Genomic DNA, 25,110 nt, shown 5'->3' on the forward strand with positions numbered 1-25,110 from the left:
GTGTCACACCCGTTATGTCACACTGAACCTTCCCCAGCAACTCAGCAAGGGCTCAGCAGGGTTACCTGAGACAAGGTGTGGCAGGCACAGCTCCATGATGACCCCAGTGACCTTGTATAATCACCGCCCCTAGGGTGCGGTGGGACCTGAGAGTATGCTGGGATTTGCTCGGGGCCAAGGCCCTGTCATGTGGCACAGAGACTTTAAGTGAGGGAAACAATCCTTGGTGGGCCTGATCTAACCAGGTGAGCCCTTAAAAGGGAGCAGAAATGATATGAAGCTTGAAAGGGATTCAATGCAAGGGAGACCCTCTGTTGCTGGCTTTGAAGACAGAGCAGGTGGCAAGGAATGGGGTGGCTCTTAGGGGCTGACAGCCAGCAAGGCATGGGGACCCGGGTCCTGCAGCTGCAAGGAATCGAATTCTGGAACAATCCAAATGGGGTCAGAAGATGACCTCAAGCTCCAGACAAGACATTTCAACTTCAGCCCATGGCAGAGAAGCCAGCGTTGCCACGGCCAGGCGTCTGACCTGCAGACCTGCAAGGCAGCACATGGGCAGTTCTATGTGGCTACATTTGCGATAGTTTGTTCTGCAGCCCAGACAGCTCATCCACAGGCCAGGGTGACACCAGGATGGCGTCACCTCACTGTGGGACTAGAATCTTTCTAGTGTCCTCCATGCTACGTTGGTCCTGCGGCCCAGGCTGATTACAGCCAGCATTCACTGCTGGCCGCTGAGCGTGGACACGACACTGGGTGTGCTACACAGGTGATTCCTGCTACTCTCCTCTGTAGCAGCCCTGAGACGCAGGAACAACACTGAGGCCAGAGGGCTTTCTGGTAGCTTCTGCACTGGTGGGCTGAGCCATTCCCTGTGGTTCCCGTAAACTGGGGCATGAAGGCCCTGTGCATTTAATCCCGATGGCACAGGCCTCAGGGAATTCCAGCTCAGAGAGAGCCTGGCTGCTTCCAGGCAGTTCCACAACGCTCTTCTGCAGTCTCATCCAGGCAGACAGGGCTTGTGCGGCCGGCATGCTGGTGAGTCAGAGCCTGGGGAAGGTGGCCTTGCTGAGGGCGGGCGGGAGGGGCAGCAGCTGGCAATCCTAGAGGGCTGCAGAGCTTAGCTCACATTTCCTGGCAGCACCTCGGGGAGGAGGGGAGGCGGGCAGGCAGGCAACACTGACTCCTCGTCTTCAGAGGGAACAGACACAGCCTTCATTTTGCTTTAAAACTTCCGGAACCGGTAGCTTTACAGCTCACCGAGCTTCTGAATTCTTTCCTCCCAGGGCCCCGTGGTTTGACCCCCCCACCCCTGCCTGCCATTAAATAGGAAAGAAAAAAACAAACAAACCCCCAAACACAAACCTCCAGCCAGATTCGACAGGAGGACAAAGGATGAGGGTGAGGACGCAGGCTGTTCCCCCAGCTGAGCTGACTGTTCCTGGGAACGCCGTGTTCACAAGAAGAGACAGGCTGTTTTGTTGAAAGAAGAAAAAGAAATCCCAAACCAAAACAAAACGAGATGGAGGTTTGGGAGAAAAGACGGCTCCAAGGTACTATTAGGGCAAGCCGCCTTCTCGCAGGGCCGAGGAGCTGGGTTTGCAGATGGCCCGTCCGCAGGGACCTTGATCAACATACATTTCTTGCAAGCCTATTGTGTGTACATTTCTTGCACACTTACTGCGTGCACAAAACGGCCCCACACACCTCCAGGGGTAACATTTGCACCACAGTCCATGTAATAGAAGCCCCTAAGGGTCTCACCCCAGGCAGTCATGCCCCCTGGGGGACATTGGGCCATGTCTGGGGCATCTGTGGTTGTCACACTGGGGGTGCTCTTGGCATGGAGTGAGCGGGGCCAGGGATGCTGCTCAGCCCCCCACAGTGCCCAGGACGGCCCCCCACAGAGATGACCCGGCCCCAATGTCAGCAGTGCTGAGGGGAGACCCTGCTCTAGACTGCACAGAAACATACACACAGTGTGGACAGCACACGCTGGGTGTTAGGGGGGCATGTGCTTCCATGTGTCCCCAGCAGCTGGGATGGGGTTGTCCGCTGGCCCCCTGGACCCACCCCATAGAGGGTACTGCGTTGGCATTTGAACTTCAGAACAAGGCAGACACAAAACCTCTTTGACCCGCACTCCCCTGATAGCCAGGGGCCGAGTGGGCAAGCATGGGGAGGGAATGCCACATGAGGTCCTTCTCTGACCCTCTGTTATAACTGTGACCTTTTGGTGGGATCGCGGGGGCCCTAAAACCCTAATGGGGACTTTGCGAGGCAGATGCTTCCCAAGAGAAGGCACGCACCCACTGGAGAACGGCATCTTGTGACTCTCTGTCACCGGTCCCTTTGTGCACAGGCTAAATCCGTCCCCAGGAAGCTATATTTAGAAAGAGTCAGAGAAAAGGGAATGAATGAGGTGCCCAGAAGCCAGAGAAAAACAGCAGCGGGGCAGGCGGATGCTGCCTGCAGCAGGGAGCCTGGAGCGCGGGAATGAGCGGCTGTGGGCGCTGGAGGACAATGAGCCTGTGGTGACGAAGGGTGACGATGCAGCTAATGAGCGGGCAAGAGAAAAGGCTCTCTCTGTCCACCCGGGGCTGATGCAGTCATGTGAGAGTTTGCAAGCCCAGGGACTGGGCCAGGCCAGGGCGCTGAGCATGCATGGCTCACGGCTCTCAGCTCTCAGCTTCCTGGCACTGACAATGTGCTATCACCCTGGCCCCGTGACACAGCAGCTTGGTAGCCACTGGGTAGGAGGGCTGGGGAGGGAGGAGGGCAGATTCAGGCCTTCCCACCTTGGCTCAGGCAGGTCCTTCTCCGCCTGGGCCCAGAAAAACTCCTACACATCCTGCAAAGCCCCATGAAGGGCCAATTCCTCTGAGAAGTCCCTAGCCTGCTGGCCGTGGACAACCAGGCCACACTAAAACCTCTTCTGCTCCTTAGACATTCCTAAGGAACTGTATGCACTTCTTGTGACTGCTGTCACAAATTACCCCCAACGGGGTGGCTTAAAACCACACATTGATTCTCTGACAGTTCTGGAGGTCGGAAGTCCTAAAACGCAGGTGAGGGCAGGGCCAATCCTTCCAGAGGCCCCAGGAGAACTGTTCCCTGCCTTTTCCAGCTTCTAGAGGCACCGCGTCCCTGGCTCGTGGCCCCTCCTCCATCGTCACAGCCAGCAGCGCAGCCTCTTCCATGTCTCTGACTCTGAGCCTCCTGCCTCCCTCTTATGAGGACCCGGTGATGACACTGGGCCCCCTGGAATCCAGGGTCGTCCCCATCTCGGGGACCCTGACTTAATCCCACCTGCCTGCAAAGTCCCTCTGCCATGTGAGGTGTCACATTCATAGGTCCCAGGGATTTGGACATGGGTGTCTTTGAAGGCTATGGCCAGGAAGCTGGGGACCAAAGGGCCACCTGGATGGAAAGGACTGGTGGCAGCACTGCAGGTATTGACTAAGGATGCTACTTCCAGGAATTCCCACTGTCCCCAACGCCAATCTTGCTCCCAGGACAAGAGCTTCCAGGACCAGGCAGCCCAGGGCAGAGCACCTGGCCACACCTGATGGCCTGCCTGGGGCACACACATTTTCGAGGACCGACCGGGACCTGGGTCATTGGCTGCAGCTTCTTGCTCTGGGCTCTGGGTCGCTGGTCAACACCCACCAGCATACTGGATCACAGAATGTTCAGTGCTTACCATGCAGGTGTACGGCACCTGCAGGGATGCCCACCCCACTTGTGGTGCTGTTGGAAAGTCCTGGAATGAAACAGATCCAGAGAGGTTTTTCCTAAGGCTAGTTGTAGGTAGGGTTATTTCCCATGTTAAAAATTAAAAACCAAATAAAAAACAACGCAGCCAGCAATGGGATTAACTGAACAGTTTAGGGAGTTCTCACCCAGGTTGGTTCTGTCCCATAGGAGACACCGGGTGATTTCTGGGGACATCTGTGGTTCTCACAACTGGGGGTGCTCCTGGGATTGAGTGAGTGGGGCCAGAGATGCTGCTCAACACCCCACAGTGCCCAGGAGGACCCCCAAAGAAAATGGCCCTTCCCCAGTGTCAGCGGTGCTGAGGGGGAGAGACCCTAATCTGAGGAATGTTCCAGCCTAGGGGCCAGTTTCCTGGGAAATGTGTCCCTTGTTTTGGTCCCATTGGGGCCAAGTGAGAAGCCTGGGTGTGCCGAGGCTGCCGACGTGGTTCCCGGCACCTGTTCTGGCTCTTACCTGAATCTTCAGTGTCCAGGCAGGTCCCAACTCTGAGGGGCCCCAGGTGTGGACAGGAGGCTTTGGGCTCAGATGTCAGGGCACCCCACCCTACAGCAGAGCATGAGGACAAGTGGATGGAACCCCTACTTGGGTGCCCACTGACTTGTGTCTGGCTGGAAACTTGACCCTCAATTGTGGGGGTGGGGGGAGCAGAGAAGCAAATGTCTAGGTTCGGGATGCAGGTTTTGGCCAGTGCAGGCGGAGAGGGCTTCGCAAGGCCACCACCAAGGTGTCGCTGGGCTGTGTCCTCATCCGGGGATATGAATAAGGAGTGAAGGATCCATATCAGCTCTGTGGTGGTAAGCATGGCATTTGGGGTCTCCTGTGGAACCTTCCAGAGAAGGACAACTGCAGCTACCCTTGCTGAGGATCCCAGTGCACTGAGCCCAGGGAGGAGTGTCCCAATGCCCAGGGGCCCGCAGGCGGCAGCAGGACCTCCGTGGCTGGCTCTGGATTTGCAGAAAACCCCTTGCGGGAGTGAATTCATCTCAGCTGCCCAGCAGCCTCTGCCCCGAGACGAGGTTTCGATGACCCACATGGAATTTCTAACGAGACTGAGTGTCTGCTTCTGTTCACACTGACACCCCCTTTTCTCGTCCGTCCAAATTCTAGTACGCCTCATCTTGTTAATGCAGAAACGCCGCCAAGCCCTGGGCTGCCCCGGAAGTGCTGAGGTCTCCCGGGGCGCTCACTGGAAAAGGGAACCGTGGTCGCCTTGGGGCTGGGTGCCCGTGGCTCAGAGCCTCTGCAGGACTTAGGAAGGACAGTTTGGGCCAAAAGCAGTACACAGGAAGGGTGAAGGATGCACAGAATTGGGCAACGCAACCTCTGCCAGCTGGCTTCATGAGGTAAGCAGCTATGTTTAGGAAGCCCACCTGGCAAGGTGCTGTGGGAGACCCCAAGTGGCTGATGGCAGCCTCCAGCTGCCAGGTGGCAAGCACACAGGTGTACAGTCCCACAGCCACAAGGAGACAAATTTTGCCAACACCCCGAGGGAGCTTGGGAACAGGTTCTCTTCCATTTGAGCTTCCAGGTAAGAACACAGCCTGGCTGACACCTGGATGGTGGTGGCCTGGGAAAACCCAGCTGCTGTCCCCGTCCTAACACTCCCATGGAAAGTGACCATGGGCATGGGTGGCTCTGAGGGGACCGTCCAGATTGGCAAGTGGTCACGCAGCCTGGGAGGCCAGGTGATAGTTATTTTTACATGTCCACTTGGCTGGGCCAAAGAATGCCTTCTATGTGGTCAAACATTGTTCTGGATGCTTCTGTGAGGGTGTTTCTGGATGAGATTGACAACTGAACCAGTGGACCTCGAGTAAAGCAGATTGTTCTCTATAATGCTGGTGGGCCCCGTCCAGTCAGTTGAAGGTCTGAATAGAACAGAATTCCCACTCCCCGAGCAAGGGGAACTTCTCCAGCGACGGCCTTTGGACTGGAACTGCACCTCTGGCTCTCCTGGGTCTCCACCCTGCAGATTTTGGACTTGCCGGCCTCTATGATCAATTCCTTAAAATAAATCTCTCTGTAGATACACCTTCTACTTCCGTTTTTCTGGAGAACCTGGCTAATACAAAACACTAGGTGCTTCATGGTCAGACAGAAATGAGCTCAAATCCTGGCCCTGTTGTCCACTGGCCACTGAGTCGTGCCGAGTCTGTCTGCTGCTAGGCCTCAGTTTTCCCACCTGTAAGATGGGGATAAGGGAACCTGCTTCCTGGGGCTCCTATGGGGATGAAACGAGACACAGCAGCTGGCATGGCCCACACTAGGTGCCCAGTAAGCATCTGCTGAGTCGCTGAGTGGGGTCTGTAGACAGGGGAGCGCAGTTGGAGGGACGAAGAGAGGGGACAGCGGTCAGCAGCCAGCATGGCTGGGCTGCCTGGGAGTAGGGCCACAGGGCTCAGCGCTCACTCACAGCCACAGCCTGACTGGAGCTAGCTGATGTCAGGGGCTGGAGCTTTGTGTCATTCTGCCCTCCTCCGCTGGCAGGTGTTACATGCAGGAACCTAACCCCACAGCAGGCAGCTGAGCCTGCTCTCCTGACCCCTGAACCTGGCAGAGGTAGCCTAGCCCCCCTGACATCCTCGCATACATGTGTGTCCCAGGGGACCCCACGCTTGCTATCGGACTTCAGGCAACCGAGCCTTTCTCTGTCTGTCAGGAAAATAGGTGCATATCTATGCTTCGCCGATAGAGAGCATGAAAGGACCAGAGACTGCAGCTCCTGGTAACCACAGGGAACTGGCCACCTTTCAGATCATCATCCTCTTCATTGTCAGGCTGGGCTGGGGTGATTCATCTTGGGCGTAAAATCTAAGGGGCACCTGTAGCTCAGCCACTGGGATAACTCAGACTTTCATGCAATGTTTTTATACAAAGTCAGAATGAATGCAAAACATCCATGTTTTGAATCAATATCAAGTTTTCATTAGAGACAGGTCCTGATAGGGCTGGGGTGAGGGCAAAGCGAGCCCCTCTTCATTTAAAATTTTGACCTTCACTGTGATCTTGGCATTGATTTTGATTTTTAGAAAATATTGCTACATTAAAATACAATTTATCACGCTGGGTCTTTCATTCTGTGCCTGGGCCGAGTGCTGGGCTCTCCTCCCCCAGCCCAGGTTCTACCTGAGACGCTTGCAGGCTGCAGGCAGCAGTGTGGCGCCCTTGGGGCAACTGAGACCCAAGAAGCACAAGCTGGAGGGGGGTGAGCCTCCAGGGTGGGGACGGAGGAGCCGCTGGGGACCAGTGTGTGTCAGCGCCTACAATATTCCTTAGAACCCCCACCCCCAAGCCAACCCTCCCTGCACCTCACCAGCGAGCCCCCAAAGGTCCTGAGATAAGCCTGGGATGGGAGCCAGTTCCAGCCACCCCGCCACTCAATGTTCTTGACTGAGCAAGGCGTCCCAATGCCCTTTCCTTTACAAATGGATCACAAAACTGATGGAAATTAGGCAACATGCTCTTAGACAAGTGACAGTTCCCAGAAGAAACCCCAAGGAAAAGTAGGAAACACTATGCATGAAAATGGGAACACAAACGTAAATGCCTGTGTTCAGGACGGTCTCCATCCACCACCTAACTTCACACCTTAAGGAACTAGAATGGGAAGAGCAAGCGAAACCCAGAGCCAGAAGGAGGAAGGAAATGACAAAGATGCAGAGAAAACGAAACGGAGGCTAGAAAAGCGAGAGGAGAGTCAACAAAACCAGAAGCTGGTTTCTTTGAAAAGGTCGGCAACGTTGGCAAAACCTTAGCCAGGGTGATGGAGAAAAAGGAGGGAAGACGCAGTAACTGAGGTGGGAAGGGAAAGCGGACATGACTGATAGATTTTGGAAATGGAAAGGGTTAGAAGAGGAGCCGTGAAGGACAGCTCCCACAAATTAGGTAATCTATGTGAAATGGACAAACTGGAAATGCACTTGTGACCCAATCCACCATGGTTCCAGGTCCCACACACATCCCAGACCCACTTGGACGCTGGCACTGTGTGTTTCTGTATCTGTGGGCTCCGTAATCTTTGTGACATTCTTGGGAAGTGGGAGGATGCTATTTCCGTGGCAGAGATGAAAAGAGCCCGCCCACACGTGACAGCCGCTCAGAGGCGGACCTGAGGTCTGAACTCAGGTCTCCTGGCTCTGAGCCCAGAGCTCTTTTCACGGTGACACAATTCCCAGTGTGTCATGTGCGCGTGAATGCTGTGGCTGTTTGTTCTTTTTTCTGAAAAACAAGAGATTCCAAGCGCATGAAGTAAAGATAAAATGCTACATACCTTTTTTAGTTTTTCCAAGAAGCACTGCTCTACCCTGTTGAAAAAAAGAGAGAGAGAAAGAAAGTACGGTTAAATTTTCTTTACTTAACCATCTCCATGTTTTCACAGAGAAATACTTTCCTGTCACCAAAAATATGGCACGTGTCCTCCAGAGAAACTGGGGGCAAGAGTCCAATTTATTCTTCACGACTGATCCATTCAGAAAGACAATCCTGTGTCTTTGGGTGGGGGGGAAACAAGTCAAGTTTTCTTATGAAACTTGTATTATTCCATTTCGGAACATGGGGACCCCAAGCTGTGGTCCAGCCCATCAGACGCGCCAGCACGAGAAAAACAAAGTATCCAGGAACCGAGCCTTGAATGTAATGCATGGTGTTTTTCCATATCTGTTTTTTTACTTTGATGGAAGCCACGTGCCAGGGCAAAATAGGGAGAGCTGGAAAAAGTGAACTCGGGGGCAAACCAATTAACCTCGTGTGGAAGAGGTGACAGGTATATGGGTGCAGGAAGGCGCGGGATCTGAGGCTGGCCGCCTGGGGCCAGGAGGTCAACAGGAAAGAAAGGAAGTCGCTGTGATTGGACCCCGGGGGTGGGTGGGCTCCGGCACTTTGGAGCTGCTACAAGCGGAACCCTGGATAACCCTGGACGGAGCTGCAACCCTCCCTGATTCTTGATGCAAACAGCATGAGGGTCCCTGGAGGCCACCGTGTCTACCTGCTGGGGTGACCCCAAGACTAAAGCCAGCCTACATCCTGCTCTCCACGCTGCACCAGCTGCCTTAAGAATGCACTGCCTGGGGAGGCACGGAGGAAGGGGCGCGGTGACCCTGGCTGTCCGGCTGCGGCAACGGCCTCCTATTTGCGGACAAGGAGGCTCCAGGCTACGGCCTGGCTGGAGTCTGCACGTGCAGATGGTCCAGACAGATGCCTGGAGCTGCGCTCCCATGGGACCCCTGCAGCTGCTGGCTCGGATCACACTTCAAAAACCGGCAGTCGACCACCCTCCAGTTCTAGGGGAGGCTGGTCCTTGGGACTCATTCTGCTGCAGGCTTGCCCTGGGGAGGTCAGCACAAGTCCCTGCCCCTTGGCCAATGCAGGCCACACTTCCTGAGCTGCGAGGACCACTGGCAAGCGAGGCTGTGTCTCTCTGGCTCTGAAGGTCCCCTGTGGCCTCTGAGAGCCGGCCCCTCTTCCTTTGCAAACATTTGCTCTTTCCACAAACCAATGGGTTTTTTTCCACCTACACAAAGGGACACACGACAGCTGCCACTCCTGGGTTAGAGCTGAGGGCCACTGAGCTTTTCTCAGTGGCTGTGGGCCAGGGGTGGGGGTGCAGCGGAATCAGAAGCAGGGAATGGGAGGACTGAGGTCAGGCTGGACCTCTCACCCTGAGGCTCACCAAGGGAGGCCCAGCCTGAATGTCACAGAGGCTCCAGGAAGGAGGTGACTGGGGGTGGCTTTCTCTAAAACAGGGGTCTCTCCCCCTCAGCACTGCTGTCCTGGGCACTGAGGGGATTAAGCAGCTGCCCTACCCTTCGATGCCAGGAGCACCCCCACTTGTGACAACCACAGATGTCTTCAGACATTGTCCAGTGTTCCCTGGGGGCAGGCTCACTCTGCCTTAAGGGAGGGCTGGGGACACACACACACACACACACACACACACAGAAACATGGCACCAAGCAGGGAGAGCTCCTGCCACAGTCCCAGGCAGCCTGTGGACCCCAACCCTGCTGAAGGTGAGCACTGGAGCTCCCTGGGCCTGGTGGGGACACAGACCATGGCCAGGCCGGTGCGCGCGGCATCTGAGAAGTCTGCCCTGGGTGTGCTGCGTGTGGGCACCAGACTGGGGGTTACATAGAGTCTGCCCTCATTATCCGTGAATTCTGAATCTGTGAATTCACCCAGTCACTAAAATTCATTTGTGACCCTCAAATCAACACGGGACGGGGTTCAAAGTCATTCAGGACATGTGTGGAGTGGTGAAAGATCTGAGTTATGACCAGCACACAGGCCTTGCACTGCCTCCTCTCAGCTCAGACTGTTAAACCTGGGCCCTTGTCCATATTTAGTGTCATGCTTTTTGCATCATAGTCTTTTTGTGGGTAACTGAAATGTCCCCCAAGTGCAGAGCTGAAGGGCTGTCTAGGGTCCCGAAGCCCGAGAAGGCTGTGACATGCCTTCCAGAGAAGATGCATGTGTCAGAGAAGATTCTTCATGCAGTTTAGGTGTGTTATAGCGCTGTTGGCCTGCATTCAATGTTAATGCAGCAACAGCGTGTATTAAATAAGGTGTCTTTAAACAGAAACAGGGTAACACAAGGTTATGTGTCCACCACTTGACTAAAACGTTGTGACCAGAGGCGGGCAGGAACCTAACTCTATTTTCCCATGAGCAGTGCTTCCATAGCCACTAATTCAGTGTTTGTTGTAAATAACGAGAATCAACTACATCTATCCATATAAGTGTATATATTATCCTTCTTCATGACTCTGAAAGGTACACAATTTCATTTTAGAAAATCTGGAAATCACACAATCATCCACAACCCCAGCACTTCATTGTTTCCAGGCGTGTACACGTGCCCACCCGGTTTTTACACGTGCAGGTCTGATATCCTATTTGATCACCTGCCTTTCAATTCTTCTTGGTTTACATTACATTGTGAGGCAAACGTTATTTTCCCACACCATCACAAATTCTTCGAGCATCTGACTTAAAAAAAAACAACCTTTATATTGTAGTAATTTTAGATTGACAGAAAAGTGGCACAAATAGCACAGCGGGTCCCCATGTGCCCTTCAGCCTGCTTTCCCTAAGGCTGACAACTTGTAACAATGAAGAAACAAATACGGGAGCATTACATGAGTCACACTCTACCTGGATTTCCCCGGGTTTCCCAGAATGTGTTTTCTGGTCCGAGATCGAGCCCGGATATTACACTGCACTGAGTGACTTCTAAGCCTGTGTCTTATACTTTACGGATGTATCATAGTTTATATTATTATTGCTATTATAGACATTACTGCCCATTATCGGACATTTAGGCCACCCTGGGCAGGAAGCTATAGGTGTTGGGTTCAGATGCCTTTTATTTTGCCACAGCCTGAAGAGTCACAAGCACACAGGCGTGTACAGACCATTTAGGCACAGCTCCGTGCACTTGCAAGTGTGCGCACCTGTCCCCGTCACCCGCAGCAAGACACAACACATTTCCTGCACTGCTGAAGGCACCTGTGGCCCCTCCGAGACTGAGTCACTACTCTGGGGTAATTACTCTGATTTTCGTCATTATGATTCTCCTGACTTTTGCTCCTGAAAATAGAAAAGAGGGGACAGATGCTGACTGCAGGATGAGATGTCTGGGTGAGAAGAAGAACTGCCTGTAAGGTTCTAGAAGACAGCTAGGTGGCACGGACTCGGAGGCGTGGACTCGTCAGTCTTCCCAGGCTGAGGCAGAGCGAGGAGATTTGGAGCCAGCCCTGGCTCTGCACTGCTGTCTGGACGCCTGCCCACTTGCTCTCTGAACCTTGATGTCCTGTCTGTAACGTGGGAACCCCACTGCCTCATTCTTGGGGTCACTGGAAGGATGAAATGAAATGAGCATAGTGCCTCGAGCTTCGCAAGGCACCACTTCATGGCAACAATGATAAAATATATATACCCGGGATGCCAAAACAATGTACACAAGTGGACACTTTGGTCAACGTTGCTCAAGCAGTAGTTCACCGTAATCAGAAGTGTCTGGACGCTGATGGTAACCACTTTGAGCACCTCTTGTAATTGCAGAAGTCATGTGACTTATACTCATTTTCTGTTATCGGTATGTATTGAGGATTACAATTTAAATATAGTTTTCCTTTCTTAAAATGTGTCTCCATTTTGTTGGCGCCCTCTGTGTATAGCCACAGGCTAATAACCCCAAATTGTTAGAAGTAGGGGCTCTCTGAGGGTCAAAGGCTGACGGGCCTGGGTCGTGGCCAAAGGCTTTCGTTCTGGGGCTGCAGCGGAGAGCCCCCTCCCCCCCCAGTGCCGGCATCTTTAGCTGGTCCATTATCCTAATTTTATCCTAATTTTATGATGTTGGAGCAGCTGTGAGGGACACAGCTGGGCTGAGGTCACACGGGGTTGGGCTGGGGACGTCAGGCTTACTCAGTGTTTATTACAGGTCAGAAGTTTAATTTCTCTTCTTTCTCTACAACACTGCTCAGGAAGGTGTTCCGACTGCTTGCACAGCCGGCCTGGCAGGGCCCCCAGTGCTTCTGCGACACGTGCTGTCCCCTGGCTCGCCTGTCAGAAGGAGGAGAGGAAACTTCCAGAACCCTGGTTACTTGGCTCTGCTGTTTCACGGCCAGGCCTCGCATGCTATGCAGGTGTGTGTGTGTGTGTGTGTGTGTGTGCGCGCGCGCACGTGCGTGCAGGTGGAAGGGCAGGTCACGAGGTCACCGTCTCTCCTGGGGTAACCCTGTCCCCCAGGGGATACTGGCCCATGTCTGAGGACATCTGTGGTGCTCCTGGCATCAGTGGGTGGGGGCCAGGGATGCTGCTCAACCCCCACAGTGCCCAGGACGGCCCCCCACAGAGAATAACAAAGGGGTCCTGGTTTGGTCCCACAAGCACTGGTGCCACCATGCAGAGCTGCCCCTGAGCCCAGGACAAGTGGCTCTGGGCCTTTGCTTCACCTCTGGTGCCCTCACCTGGGCCCTTGTCCTTGCAGGGCTCAGCCTGGCCTCCCTTAGGAGGGTTTCAAAATAGATCATCTGCTGTTTTTTTTAAGTCTCAGAAATGCCTGAGAGGAGCTGCCGGTGAGGAAGCTGCCCTGGGCAGTACATGAAACCGGAAGTGCTGCAGTTTGATTTTTAGCAGCTGTTCCGGGCAGCAGGTGGGTAATCCCCCTCTGCAGGCATTTCTCTTAGAAGGCTCTCTGCTTTCTGCTTCTCAGAACAAAACTGGCTCCATGCATTCACATCCTTCGCTCACTCGGGGCTTTGAAGGGGTTCAAATTGGAGCCAGGACCTAGGCACCCAAATACTCAGAGTAGCTGCCCACGCCACCCACCCCCTGCCTGGCCTCAGCCCAGCTAGGGGTGGGGGTGGGGTCCCATCTTGTCTCAGCTACAGGGAGATACCTACAGCTGATTCTTTATTTAAAAAAAAAAAAAGACCAATAAATAAACATCATTTTAGTTCAGCTGAAAGCTATCCTCACTTTCAACAGCTATGACAGGGTCCCCCCTCGGCACTGGGGACACTGGGGCCAGGTCACTCTCTGTGGGGCCGTCCTGGGCACTGTGGGGGGGGTTGAGCAGCATCCCTGGCCCCCACCCACTTGATGCCAGGAGCATCCCCAGTGTGACAGATGTTCCCAGATGTCACCCAGTGTCCTCTGGGGCAGAACCACCCTTGCCCCCATTCCATTGAGAACCACTGTGCTAGGATTACTGAGCTAATACCTTTGAACCCCTCCAGTGTATTCACTTACAGTGGGAATTTTTAACATAACTCTTAACTGTCAACTTACTTTTTAAAAATTTATTTGTATTGAAATATAGGGGACACACACCGTTGTATACGTCTGAGGTAACAATGTCCAGACTTGATACTGTACATGCTACAACACAACCGCCCACTGATTTTAACGTTCCCGCTGATCCTCCCACCCCTCCCTGGCCCAAGATGAATTTGAGGCACTGACAAGTGCAAACACAAAGAGGAAGGAATAATAGGAGAGGTCACGAAGTGGGAGTGACAATGACGGAAAGGACTGCTTTGTGTCCAGCTAAACAAAGGTAATGTCTGTTGGTTGTAGTGGGTTAGACACGGTCCCTCAGATACTCTCCAGGAAGCTCAGCACACGGTCTAATTCGGAGAAAGGGTCTTTGCAGATACATGATGCTAAGAATCGAGAGATGCACTCGTCCTGGATTTAGGGCGGGTCCTAGACCCAATGACTGGTGTCTTTGTAAGAGAAAGGAGTGGGACACTGAGACTTAGACACACGGGGAGAGGGGAGGCAGAAGCTGTAGGAACGCGGCCACAAGCCCAGGGACACCTGGAGCCCCCAGAAGAGAAGCTGGGAGAGGGAGGAAGCACCCAACCCTGGGACCTCGGGAGAGAACGACTCTGGGACACCTTGATCTCAGACTTGTGGTCCCAGAACTGTGGGAAGATAGTTTCTAAATGGCTGTATTACCCCATCCTCACCATCCAGGAGTGCTGAACTCATTGAACTTAGGGAGTTTTCTGTGCAGGGGAAGATGGGACAAGGGAGGGATTCTTAAGAAGCAGAGACAATTAAAGCATGTGATATAAGTGCTAAGTAACAAACACTTTTTTTTTCTGTAAAAGGCCAGATAGTAAATATTTTTGCTTTTGTGGACCACATGGTCTCTGTTGCAAAAACTCAACTCAGTTGTGCCAGAGCCACTATTAACTAAATGCAATGGGTGTGCTGTGTGCCGATAAAACTTTATTTGCAGCAACAGGCAGAGGGCCAGATTCAACGGCCTGGCTGCAGTTTGCAGGATCCTGAGCGACACAGAGATGAACAGCCTCTGAGGCTAAGCAATGGCAGCTTCTCAAAAGGTTAAAATGGAGTTACCCTGTGACCCAGCAATTCCACAGCTAGGTACACGTACAAGAGAAGTGACAACACACGTCCACATAGAAACAGGTGTACTAATGTCCACATAGCACGGTCCACAACAGACAAAAGCTAAACCAACCGAAGTATTCACCAACTGGTGAGTAGATAAATCAAATGTGGTGCATATGCACACACAGGAGTGCCACTCGGCCGTGAAAAGGAGGGAGGTGCTGACACTCGCTACAACGTGGATGGACCCTGAACACACGGTGCTCATGAGAGAAGCCGGACACACAAGGCCACACAGTGTGTGATTCTATTTATGCGAAGTGTCCAGAACAGGCACATCTTGAGGTTTGGGGGGACAAGGGGTCCCCTCTGCACCTAAACCACAGGAGGGTTGTGGGGGATGGGAAGAGGTAGGCCGAGATTGGGTAAATCAGGGGTTCTTTCAAGCAGTGCTGAGGCCATCGCCAGATACATCCTTTTTTTCAAGTCACTGAAGCAAGGGGAGCAAAGCCTGGCCCCCAAGCACAGAGAGGCCCCCACCCCGTCACTTGGCGCCCCACCCAGTGGCCTTTGGCTTTTAGTCTAGCTTCTGAGAGCACCGCAGAGGCCACGTGACACAGGCTCCCAGTGAAAAGGAGTCTAAAGCACACCTCTACAGGATGTTTTGAGTAACTCTCTGTGGCCTTTCATGATCCTGTCCCCACCAGGCCTCATCACCGTCACCTACTACAGTGTCCGCTCATCAACACTGACTGAGCCCAAGGACCCTGGCAACCACTAACTCACTTTCTGGTCATTTCTGCGGGTGGCTTTAAATTAATACAATTCTTGCCAATTACCTGGTCTGGCAGCAGCAATCAAATAGAGAAAGTCCATTCTCTTTAAGCCAATACAATCCCGCAAAGCCTAAAATACATGCATTTACTCTCTGCTTTTGTCAAGCCGTGGAATATTATGCAGCTGTGAAAAAGAATGAGGCAATCTATGTACTGATGTGTAAAGTTCCTGGAAGAGATTATTCGGGTCAAAAGGACTTCCTTAATTTAACAGGTACCTTGTGGGATCATGGCTCTGAGCACCTCTCCCCCATCAGGTTTACACGTTGATGGAGGAGGGTGTGCTAGTCAGAGGGAAGTGACCGAAAGACACAACACCTTTCTGTGTGGGCCTTGTCCCTTCTCATCTGCATGCCCCTGGTCAAATCGCTTTTTTATTCTCTGCATAGAACCATCTAAACACAGGACTGGTATTTACCTCCCTCATTTTGTCTGAGGGATCCGATGAAACTCAGTCTGGAAGAAGCCAGAAAAACTATGTGAATATGACAGACTGTGGGTGGTCGAGACCAGTTGCTAAGAGGGGCCATGGCCCTGAATACTGTAGCCCCGAGGAGCCAGGAACATCCCAAATGGGGGGCTTCCTTTTTACCTCCGTTCTTGGGTCTAGCCAGGAGCATGACACACCTGTGCTGGGCGGAGTCCAGGTAAAACCCAGCCAGCTTCCCCTGCTGTGGTCCTCTCCCCCCTTTCTGGGGGTCTCTCCTCTAGCTGCACCCACCCTGCCATCCTGCCCTTACACTCAACAAGGTGGGGGGCGGTGAATCTATGGCATGTGTGCTGAGCTGGAGTCTGAGCTAAGCCTTTCTCACCAGGAAAGCTCAGCTTTTTATCATTGAGTTAAAAAAAAATTTAATTGTAGTAAAATGCACATAACATGAACTTTACCATTGTAACCACTTTTAAGCGCACAGCTCAGTGGCATTAAGCACACTCACATTGTGCTGCCATCCCCACCATCATCTCCAGAACGTTCCATCTCCCCAAACTGACACTCTGTCCCCATTAAACACTCACTCCCCTCCCCTCCCCCAACCCTTGGCCCCACCGTCTACTCTCTGTCTCTGTGAATCTGACTCCTCTGGGACCTCCTGTGAGTGGGATCACACAGTGTTTGTTCTTCAGTGACTGGTTTGTCTCACTGAGCATCATGTCCTCAGGGTCCGTCCCACTGTAGCAGGCGTCAGAACTCCCTGCTTTCTAATGCTGAGTACTGTTGCCCTGCATGGCTGGACCACGCTTTTCGGCTGTCGTGAATGCTACTGTGAACAGGGGTGTGCAAACACCTCTTCAAGTCCCTGCAGGAAGAAATGACCACAGGTGCACTTGCTGGGTCACATGATTCGATTTTGAAGTGTTTGAGGTCCCACCATCCTGTTTCCCACAGTGGTTGCCCCATTTTCCATCCCCACCAGCCATGCTCAAGGGTCCCCATTTCCCCACACCCTCACCACTTCTAAGCACCACTGGAATCTGAGCCTTAGTACCCTCACCTATTAGGTGGGGCTGGTGGCTCCTCCTACAGCCCTGCAGGAGACCCCGCGGGTGGGAGCCCGTGTTTGTGGGGACAACAATGGCTGTCTCTGAGCTGTCAGGAACCAGGGAAGAAATGCTGGTTGGCCTTTGTCTTTTGAGATTTTTTTTTGGCCGTTCTTGAGCACCGATTTGGAAGGCCACCGGGAGAGGAACAAACCAGGAGCACGGACGCCACCCTCACGCACGCAAGCACGCACACGCACACACAGATACATGTCGCATACATACGTGTTCCCAGAGAAGGGGTCTTGGGGCTGGCGGCCTTGGAGACTGAGTTTCCTAGCTCGACGCTAGGTGGCCCTGGGTGACGTGCAGGCATGCGGCCTGGGTGGTGCCGGAAGCCAGCAACACAAACAGACAGGCCCGGCCGGCTGAGAGCTCCCACAGCCTGCACGTGGGGCGCTGGGACTCTGCTCCTTCCTGCAGGGCCACCGTGGTTCCTGGACACGTGCAGAGCCCACCGTCGCCAGGGCCTGCAGCACGGGAGGGGAGAGGGACTAGAAGCAGCTGCTGGCAGCCCTCACACGTCATGGGAGCTTGGGTGTCCTTCTGAGTTCATTCATATGCACTGCTCATCAGGGCCCTCCCTGGTGTGTGCAAAGCTCTGAGACTCCTGGTGGCCCCGCCCATGGGCTTGCAGGCTGGGGTACAAGGTCAGTGCATTCGATTTCTGTGCTGTGTACGGAAGGAATCACCACAAACACGGTGGCTGCAAACACCACCCTTTTGTGTCTCCCAATTTGGGGTTCAGGAGTTGGGACACAGCTAAGCTGGGGTCCTGGACCCAGGAGGCTGCCATTTCATCAAAAACACAAATAGAGCAGGGCCCGCCTCTGAGCCCCCTCAGGTTGCTGGTAAGATTTACCTCCCTGAGGCTGCAGGACTGGGTTCCCCAAGTTCTTGATGACTGTTGGCTGGGGTCACGCTCAGCTCCTACAGGCGTCTGTGGGGTCCTGGCCATGTGGCCTCCTCCACCAACCCTCTCATACTGTGGCAGCTGACTTCCTTCTGCAAACCTGCTGCATTGGAGTCTTATGTGACATAACTAACCCACAGGTGTGACACTGTCACCTTTGCCACATTCTGCTGGTTACAAGTAAGTCAAAGGATTCTCGCACAGGAAGGGGGAGAAGATTACACAGGCCTGTGCCAGAAGGCGGTGCAGACTGTCACCTCCTGGGCCCTGGGCGCAGATAGATGGAGAGCTTACCGGCTGCCTGACGCCAGCTGTGCGGGCCCCCAAGTGGGCCCGAAAGTGGGGGTACATATACATGTAATGTATATGTAACTTACGTAGACACATACACTTACATATACATATGGTACATATAAATACATAGGTAATACATGCATATAAATATGTAATATATACACACAAATATATGTACATAAGTACATATTTTTATATATTTAGTATATTTATATATAATTATATATAAATATAAATATATATATTTATATGCATATATTACCTATGTATTTATATGCACACAATATTATCTATCTATACTGTATACTTATATTTATGGATAAATCTAGTAAGATTTATTCTAACCTAATATTCATTAAGATACATATAAATATGTAATATATGCATATAAATATATACTTTTATATATTTAATATATATTGTTTTATATTCTATTTAATAGTTACATTTAAATATATATTTATGATACATATAAAGATACATATGAACATATATTTAAAATATGTAAATGTTATTTTATGCATACGTTACATATTTATTCATATGCGCACAATATTATATTAATATATACCGCACGCTTATATTTGTGACTAAATCTGAACAAATGTAAAAGGCACAGCAGTCCCATTAAAGCGCTATGGCACGTCCGCAGCACAGCGACATCATGGACGGTGGTCACTTCCAAAGGCGGGGCTCTGAGGCTCACAGATGCTGAGTTTCGGGGGAGCCCCTGGAGAAGCTGGGCAGGAAGCTGAGTGCAGCGGCAGCCATGTGGGCTCCCTGGTACTCGATTTTATAAAGTCATTTGTATTTTTTTATCGGGTTGTATCCCTTCCTGAACGCTCACCTTGGTTCTTTGTGGAACGAAGCGCAATATGAAAAAATCAACACAAAACTGCGCTCAGGCATGTGCAGCAAGCGACTGGTCTCCTGGGGCTGAGCGTGTCAGTGTGCAGGGCTGCCCAAGCGCGTGACTGGATGCTGGGTGGCATGGACCCCGGGTTCTGCTCTCAGAGTCCCAAGACCTGGATAGGAAGAGCGGGCCTGTGTCCCTGTAAACCATCTCAGCACTGGGGACACTGGGCGGCCGTCCTGGGCACTGCGGGGAGTGGAGCAGAATCCCAGCCCCACCCACTCAGTGCCAGGAACTACTCCAGTCTTGATGACCACAGATGTCCCCAGACATGGCCCAGTGTCCCTTGGGGGCAGAGTCACCCCAGGTGAGACCCCCTGGGCCAGGGGGTTTGCTGATCCCGGGAGACTACGTTCCATACCCACCTGACTGAGGTCCCAGGAGGCTGCACACACTTAATACACAGCCTGAGTGGGAGGGGGTGACTCACAGATGCTGGGGTCACCCTGGTTTACCTGGTTTTACCATCTGACTGACCATTGGGGACTTATTCTGGTGTCTCCTGTGAGCCTAAGGATCTAACTCAATTTTTCCCCCAAATAATGAATGCAGGGTCATCCCCTTGGCACTTGGGGCCAGGTCACAGTCTGTGGGGGCCCTCTTGGGCACTGTGGGGGGTTGAGCAGCATGCCTGCACCCCCCCCCCCCGCCCCGATCATCAGGCCCCAAATGTCAACAGTGTCAGGTGGAGAAACCCCGCGGTAAAAGATTTCCAAGTCACACAGCTAGGAAAGGGTGGAAGCAGTGCTTCCTGCCTTCTGGGCTGTGGCAATGCAGAACCCAGTCTGCCCCCGGCATGGAGGACCACCAGCACTGGTGGGGCGCCAGCTGCGAGGGGCCAGGAAATGCCAGGGAGAGAGGATGTGAGACAAACAAGCAGCCCAAGAATGCAGCCCGCGCCTCTGGTCCAGCCTTGCCTGCCAGCCACTGTGTACTCTGGAGGGACCCGTTACTCTGGGGTCCTGCCCCTGCTGGACATGTCCAGGCACAGAGGCCACCCGGTGCACTGACCTGTGTCCTGTGGCCCTGTGTCATGCGTTAACAAGAGCAAAGAGACACTCCCAGCAGCATGGGCTACCATCCTGGGCCAGGGGTCACCCTGTCCTGCAGAGCAGCTGGCCAGGTGGGCACCCAGAGCTCTGGCTGGTAACTCACTGGGACCCTGAAAGGGACACAAGCCCCCTCCCAGGCCACTGGGCATGTGCCAGAAGCCGTGTGGCCAGGGAGAAGGGGAAGCAGAAAGTCAAAGAGGGGACACCAGGAAGGCGGACAGGGGGTGTGCAGACTGTCTGGCAGGAGCTGGACTCAGGTTTGGGGGCTCTAAGACCTAGGCACACAAGTGGTTTCAGTTGGGAAGCTTTAGAGCATTTGCCCTCGAGGCTGGAAGTGTTCATGGTGACAAGATAGGGAGATACACAGTTCCTTGTGCTGGTCACCTCCTCGGGGACACATCAGGATGGGCCACCCACCTGAGGGGCTTTCCAGAAACGAAGAAGGAGGGCAAAGGATGCTTTTCTAGTCACCAAACAAGCAAAAATCCAGTTTCTCAGTCACTCTGTGTCTGGGTTTCCTGGGGGTGGCCATAACAAGTACCACACATTTTGTAGATTAAAACCACACACATTGATTCTCTGACTGTCCTGGGGTCAGGAGTCCCACATGGGCCTCTCGGGGCTAAACCCAGGTGCGGGCAGGGCTGGTCCTTCCAGAGGCCCTGGGAGAATGGTTTCCGGCCTTTTCCAGCTTCTAGAGGCACCGCATCCCTGGCTCGTGGCCCCTCCTCCATCGTCACAGCCAGCAGTGCAGCCTCTTCCATGTCTCTGACTCTGAGCCTCCTGCCTCCCTCTTATGAGGACCCTGTGATGACACTGGGCCCCCTGGAATCCAGGGTCATCCCCATCTCAGAGGCCTTGACTTAATTCCACCTGCAGAGTCCCTCTGCCATGAGAGGTGACATGGTCCCGGGAATAGGACAGGTACATCTTTGGGGCTGTTATTCTGTCTGCCACACACACTGTTCTAGAAGGATTTTTTTTTTTTTTTTTTTAAAGATCACCCATGTTTAAAATCAAGCTGTTGTAACAATAAGGCGTGTCTGGCAGGGAGGCTGGGTGTGGTGTGACATACCCTATGGGTCTCCGGGAAGCCTGATGTCCCAGGATGTGCAAACACCGACTGGCCCTGCAGACCACGGAGCACAGGGGTCCATTATGACCTGTGGCATGCACAGAGCTGTAGGGCTCCTGGCTGCTTATATGCGTTTATGGGGGGGGGGGGACGGGTTTAGGGGTTGAATTGTGTCTCCCCCAAAATTTACATGTTGTAGCTTAACCCCCCAGTGGATTGGTGTTAGGAGGTGGGGCCTCTGGGAGGTGATTAGGTCACGAGAGTTGGGGCCCCCACGAATGTGCCCAGGGCCTTTATCACAGAGGCCCCAGACAGCTCCCTCACCATTTCCCCCATGTGAGAACACATGACACCAGCTAGGCTACATCAGGACTTTTAAAGATCTTTGCATCCCCATTGCCCGGCCCTGAGCAGACACTCAAGTAAATGTTTTAACGAACCAAGAAGGGAGCCCTGGAGAAACATGTGCAGGGAGATCAGGGACCAAACACTGCAGGTGAGTGGGACCCCCATACCCCCACCCTGCCACTGGTCCTTGCCTCTGACATCGGCCCTGGCCTGCCCACCTCTCCTAATCTCTTCCATCATGCCCCCCACCTAAATGCAGGGGACAGAGGCAGTCCAAGTCCCTGAGCCTCTAGAAAGCTCATCTTGCTTCTCTTTTCTTATGCCCCAAATCAGGCCACAAAGAAGTTTCAACTAGAAACTTGTCCCCAGGGCACAGCGCTTTCTTGGGCAATCCAGTCCTGACAAGACATTAATCTGTAGTTTGGCCCCTCCCAGACCCCTAAAGAGTTTTCTTTAAGGACATAAAGTTCCCAATAATAAGACAGGAGAAAAAAACAACAACAAAAAAGACAGTCTAGGTGACAGAGTGATGGGAAGGGGTGGCCTGGGGAGCCAGGTGTCAATTCCAGCACTTGCAAATTGCCCAGGAGGGCTCCCAGGAGGGGTGGGCTGAGTTCTCAAACCACAGGAGGGTGAGAACTGGTCCCTCACTGTGGGGTGGGGCTGTTCCTCATCCCTGCGTTCCCCAAAAAAGGCAGCAAAGTCTCACCTGCAGCCAAGCTCCCCACTGCACCCTGAATGCCTGTGTGCCCTGTAGGAATGAGGTTTTCTGTATTTATAGGGACACCTGCCCTTGAGGGTGGAGACCATGAGACATGCCTCCTACCTCTAAGTGTCTCACGGGGTCCCACTCACTCCTCATCACTCAACAGATGTGGGATCAAAGGGTGAACCCCAATTCGTACAGGTCATAGCTCTGCCCATGGCTGGCACACCATCGTAGGGTAAAATATGACAGTTTTTCACAAGGCAATGTGTGGCTGCTTGTTCACTGTGGCTAGAGGCCCAGCGGACGCTGGGAGGGGATGGGGAGCTGTGTGAGGGAACCGTCTGTGGAGGCCCACAAAGTGGCCTATGGCCTGCGGGCTGCCTGACGATTGTTCCCATAACTCTCCTTAACACGGGACGCCGCCATCGTCCTATGACACCTGTTCACTGTCTCCAGCTGAGATTAGGACTGTGGCCTGTGGGATTCCTAATTCACTGCAACAAAGTAAAAAGGCAAAATGGGAAATGCTTTGCCACATGTACGAAGCGCAAAACACTGAGTTCCTTACTATATAAAAATCTCCGATAAATCACTGAGGGGTGAACAACCGACTTAAGGGATCCTAAATGGGATGGATGACTGAAAAAGTTCATTAGTGGAACAACGGGTGAGATTCCATCAGTTCTATGCTTTAGTCAATAGTACTGCAGTAAGGCTGATTTCTTAGTTTTGATAAATGTGCTGTGGTCATGGAAGATGTCAGTGGGGGAGACTGAATGGTGAATGGGATAGGGGAACTCTCTTCTGTAAGTCTCGAGTTACCGCAAAACTTAAAAAAACGAACTGTTTACAATGGACAGAAACAACCCACAAAAAGCACTGTAAATATCCATTGTGAACATTTCACTCTAATAATGAAAAGATAATAGATAATGCAATGAGATGTGACTTTTCTCCTTTGAATCCAAGGAGACTGACGCCTGGACACAATGGGGGACCCTGGGTGGAGGAAGGGCTGCGAAGGACGGGCGTGATGGACCGCGGATTGGAGCGCTAGGGTTCTGTAAGAGAATGTCCTTGTTCTTAGTTAATGCTCACGGGGCATTCAGGGGCTAAGGGGTATGATATCTCCACCTCAATCTCAAAAGGCTCAGAAAAAATTAATATGCATACGTGTATAACTGCAAATGTGTACCACTGTATGTGTGTAACTACGTTACTATATACACTATAAATAGAACTCCATATACATACACACACACACACCTCTGTACATGTAACGTACACACACACGTATCCACATACAAAGAATAATGGAAACGGCTGGCATACCTGGATATAAACGGTATATGGAATTCCTGTACTATTCTTGCAACTTTCCAATAAGTCTGAAACTATACCAAAAAACAGTTAGAAAACGTCAGTGTGGAGGATATTTTAACAGTGGTTATCTCCAGGACAGGATGGCTGATGAACTTCTAATTTTTAAAAAATTGGGATATTGTTCACATACCATAAAACTCACCCTCTTAAAGTGTAAGTTCAGTTATTTTTGGTATTCTTTCTTCTTTAAGCCTTTGTGTGTTTTCTGAAACTTTTTTAAAACCATGAGTATGTATTACCTTTACACATAGGAAAAAAGCTAGTAAAAAAAAAACCCAAAACACCTGACCGTCTGTGCCCTTTACGGACTGTTACAAACTGGACCAAGGGTTGGCCCAGACGTCTTGAGGGCATTGTGATGGCATGAGAATGACCTCAGGAGGGACGGAGAGGGCGGCCCTTCGCAAGCTTGGCCCCCAGCCCACGCTGTGTGACAGACGGGCCCATGTTGGTGCAGGTGCCAGGGCTGCTGGCACCTCCCACCTTCCAGAGCGACTGTCACCTCCCTGATGAGTTTCCCATCTGCTCAGCAGGGCCATAAATTTGGAGGGTGGGCCACACATGGGAGTCGCCTGAGACTGTGTCTGCCTGGAAAGCTGTGAGCCAGGATACGGGACATGGGACATGCCGCTGGTGTGGTCTCAGGCCCCTGGAGCCAGCTGAGGCTGACGGACTGGCGGGGTGGCAAGGGCACACACAGGCATGGGGGTGGGCCGGCCTGGGTGCGAAGCCCAGTTCTGGTGTCCTTGGTTTTTTCTGAGCCTCGAGTTCCTCAAATGAAAAGGGAGACAGACAGACGCACATATGCCTCTCAATGGGAACTCAGAATAAATACTACATTTGGGTCCAACTGAATAAGACTTCAGAATCATAATTAGAGTGGAGAAACCTGGCCAACACAACCTCAGACAGGGGTCGAGGTCAACATCAAAGGTGACAGGTCATGGTGACATATGACCCCGGATATGATGGGATGAGAAGGATCCTGCACTCTGGGGTCTTCCAGAACCCACCAACCCAGTCTCACCACGAGAAAAACACCACATAAACCTACAAAATCCCTGCCCAGTCCTCCTCAGAACTGTCAAGGCCACCAAAAACAAGGAAAGTCTGAGAAACAGCCCAGAGGAGCCTAAGGAGATGTGACACCTGAATGTCAGGTGGGACCGCAGGACAGGAAGATGCAAGAGCTGGTGACATCGGAATAAATGGTGGAGTTCTGTTAATGCTATCGTGCTGGTGTGGCGTTCTTGGCTGTGGCAACTCACGTGGTGATGTCAGATGCTGACACGCCACGAGGGGAGGCTACATGACAGGCAGGTGGGGGCTCTGTCCTGTCTTTATGACTTTTCTGTAAATCTAAAATGATCCCCTAAAAAGGAAAGGTTTACTTAGAAGATGATCAGAG

At 52.5% G+C, this 25,110-nt stretch overlaps 1 protein-coding gene across 17 annotated transcripts in view; it reads right to left on the bottom strand.

The window, feature by feature from the left end:
- GNG7 (G protein subunit gamma 7) overlaps positions 1–25,110 on the bottom strand; it is a 144,818-nt gene that overhangs the window by 50,908 nt on the left and 68,800 nt on the right. For 15 of the 17 annotated variants that reach the window (XM_074337524.1, XM_074337521.1, XM_074337522.1 and 12 more), the window contains one exon: positions 8,048–8,081. In XM_074337524.1, coding sequence (XP_074193625.1) covers positions 8,048–8,081 — 34 coding nt within the window. Of the gene's footprint in view, positions 1–2,309; positions 2,384–8,047; positions 8,082–25,110 lie in introns of all 17 variants that reach the window. The other 2 variants (XM_074337529.1, XM_074337525.1) reach the window with 1 other exon arrangement.

The sequence above is a fragment of the Rhinolophus sinicus genome, linkage group LG07, assembly GCF_036562045.2.
Source record: "Rhinolophus sinicus isolate RSC01 linkage group LG07, ASM3656204v1, whole genome shotgun sequence".
In the NCBI taxonomy this organism is placed as follows: domain Eukaryota; kingdom Metazoa; phylum Chordata; class Mammalia; order Chiroptera; family Rhinolophidae; genus Rhinolophus; species Rhinolophus sinicus.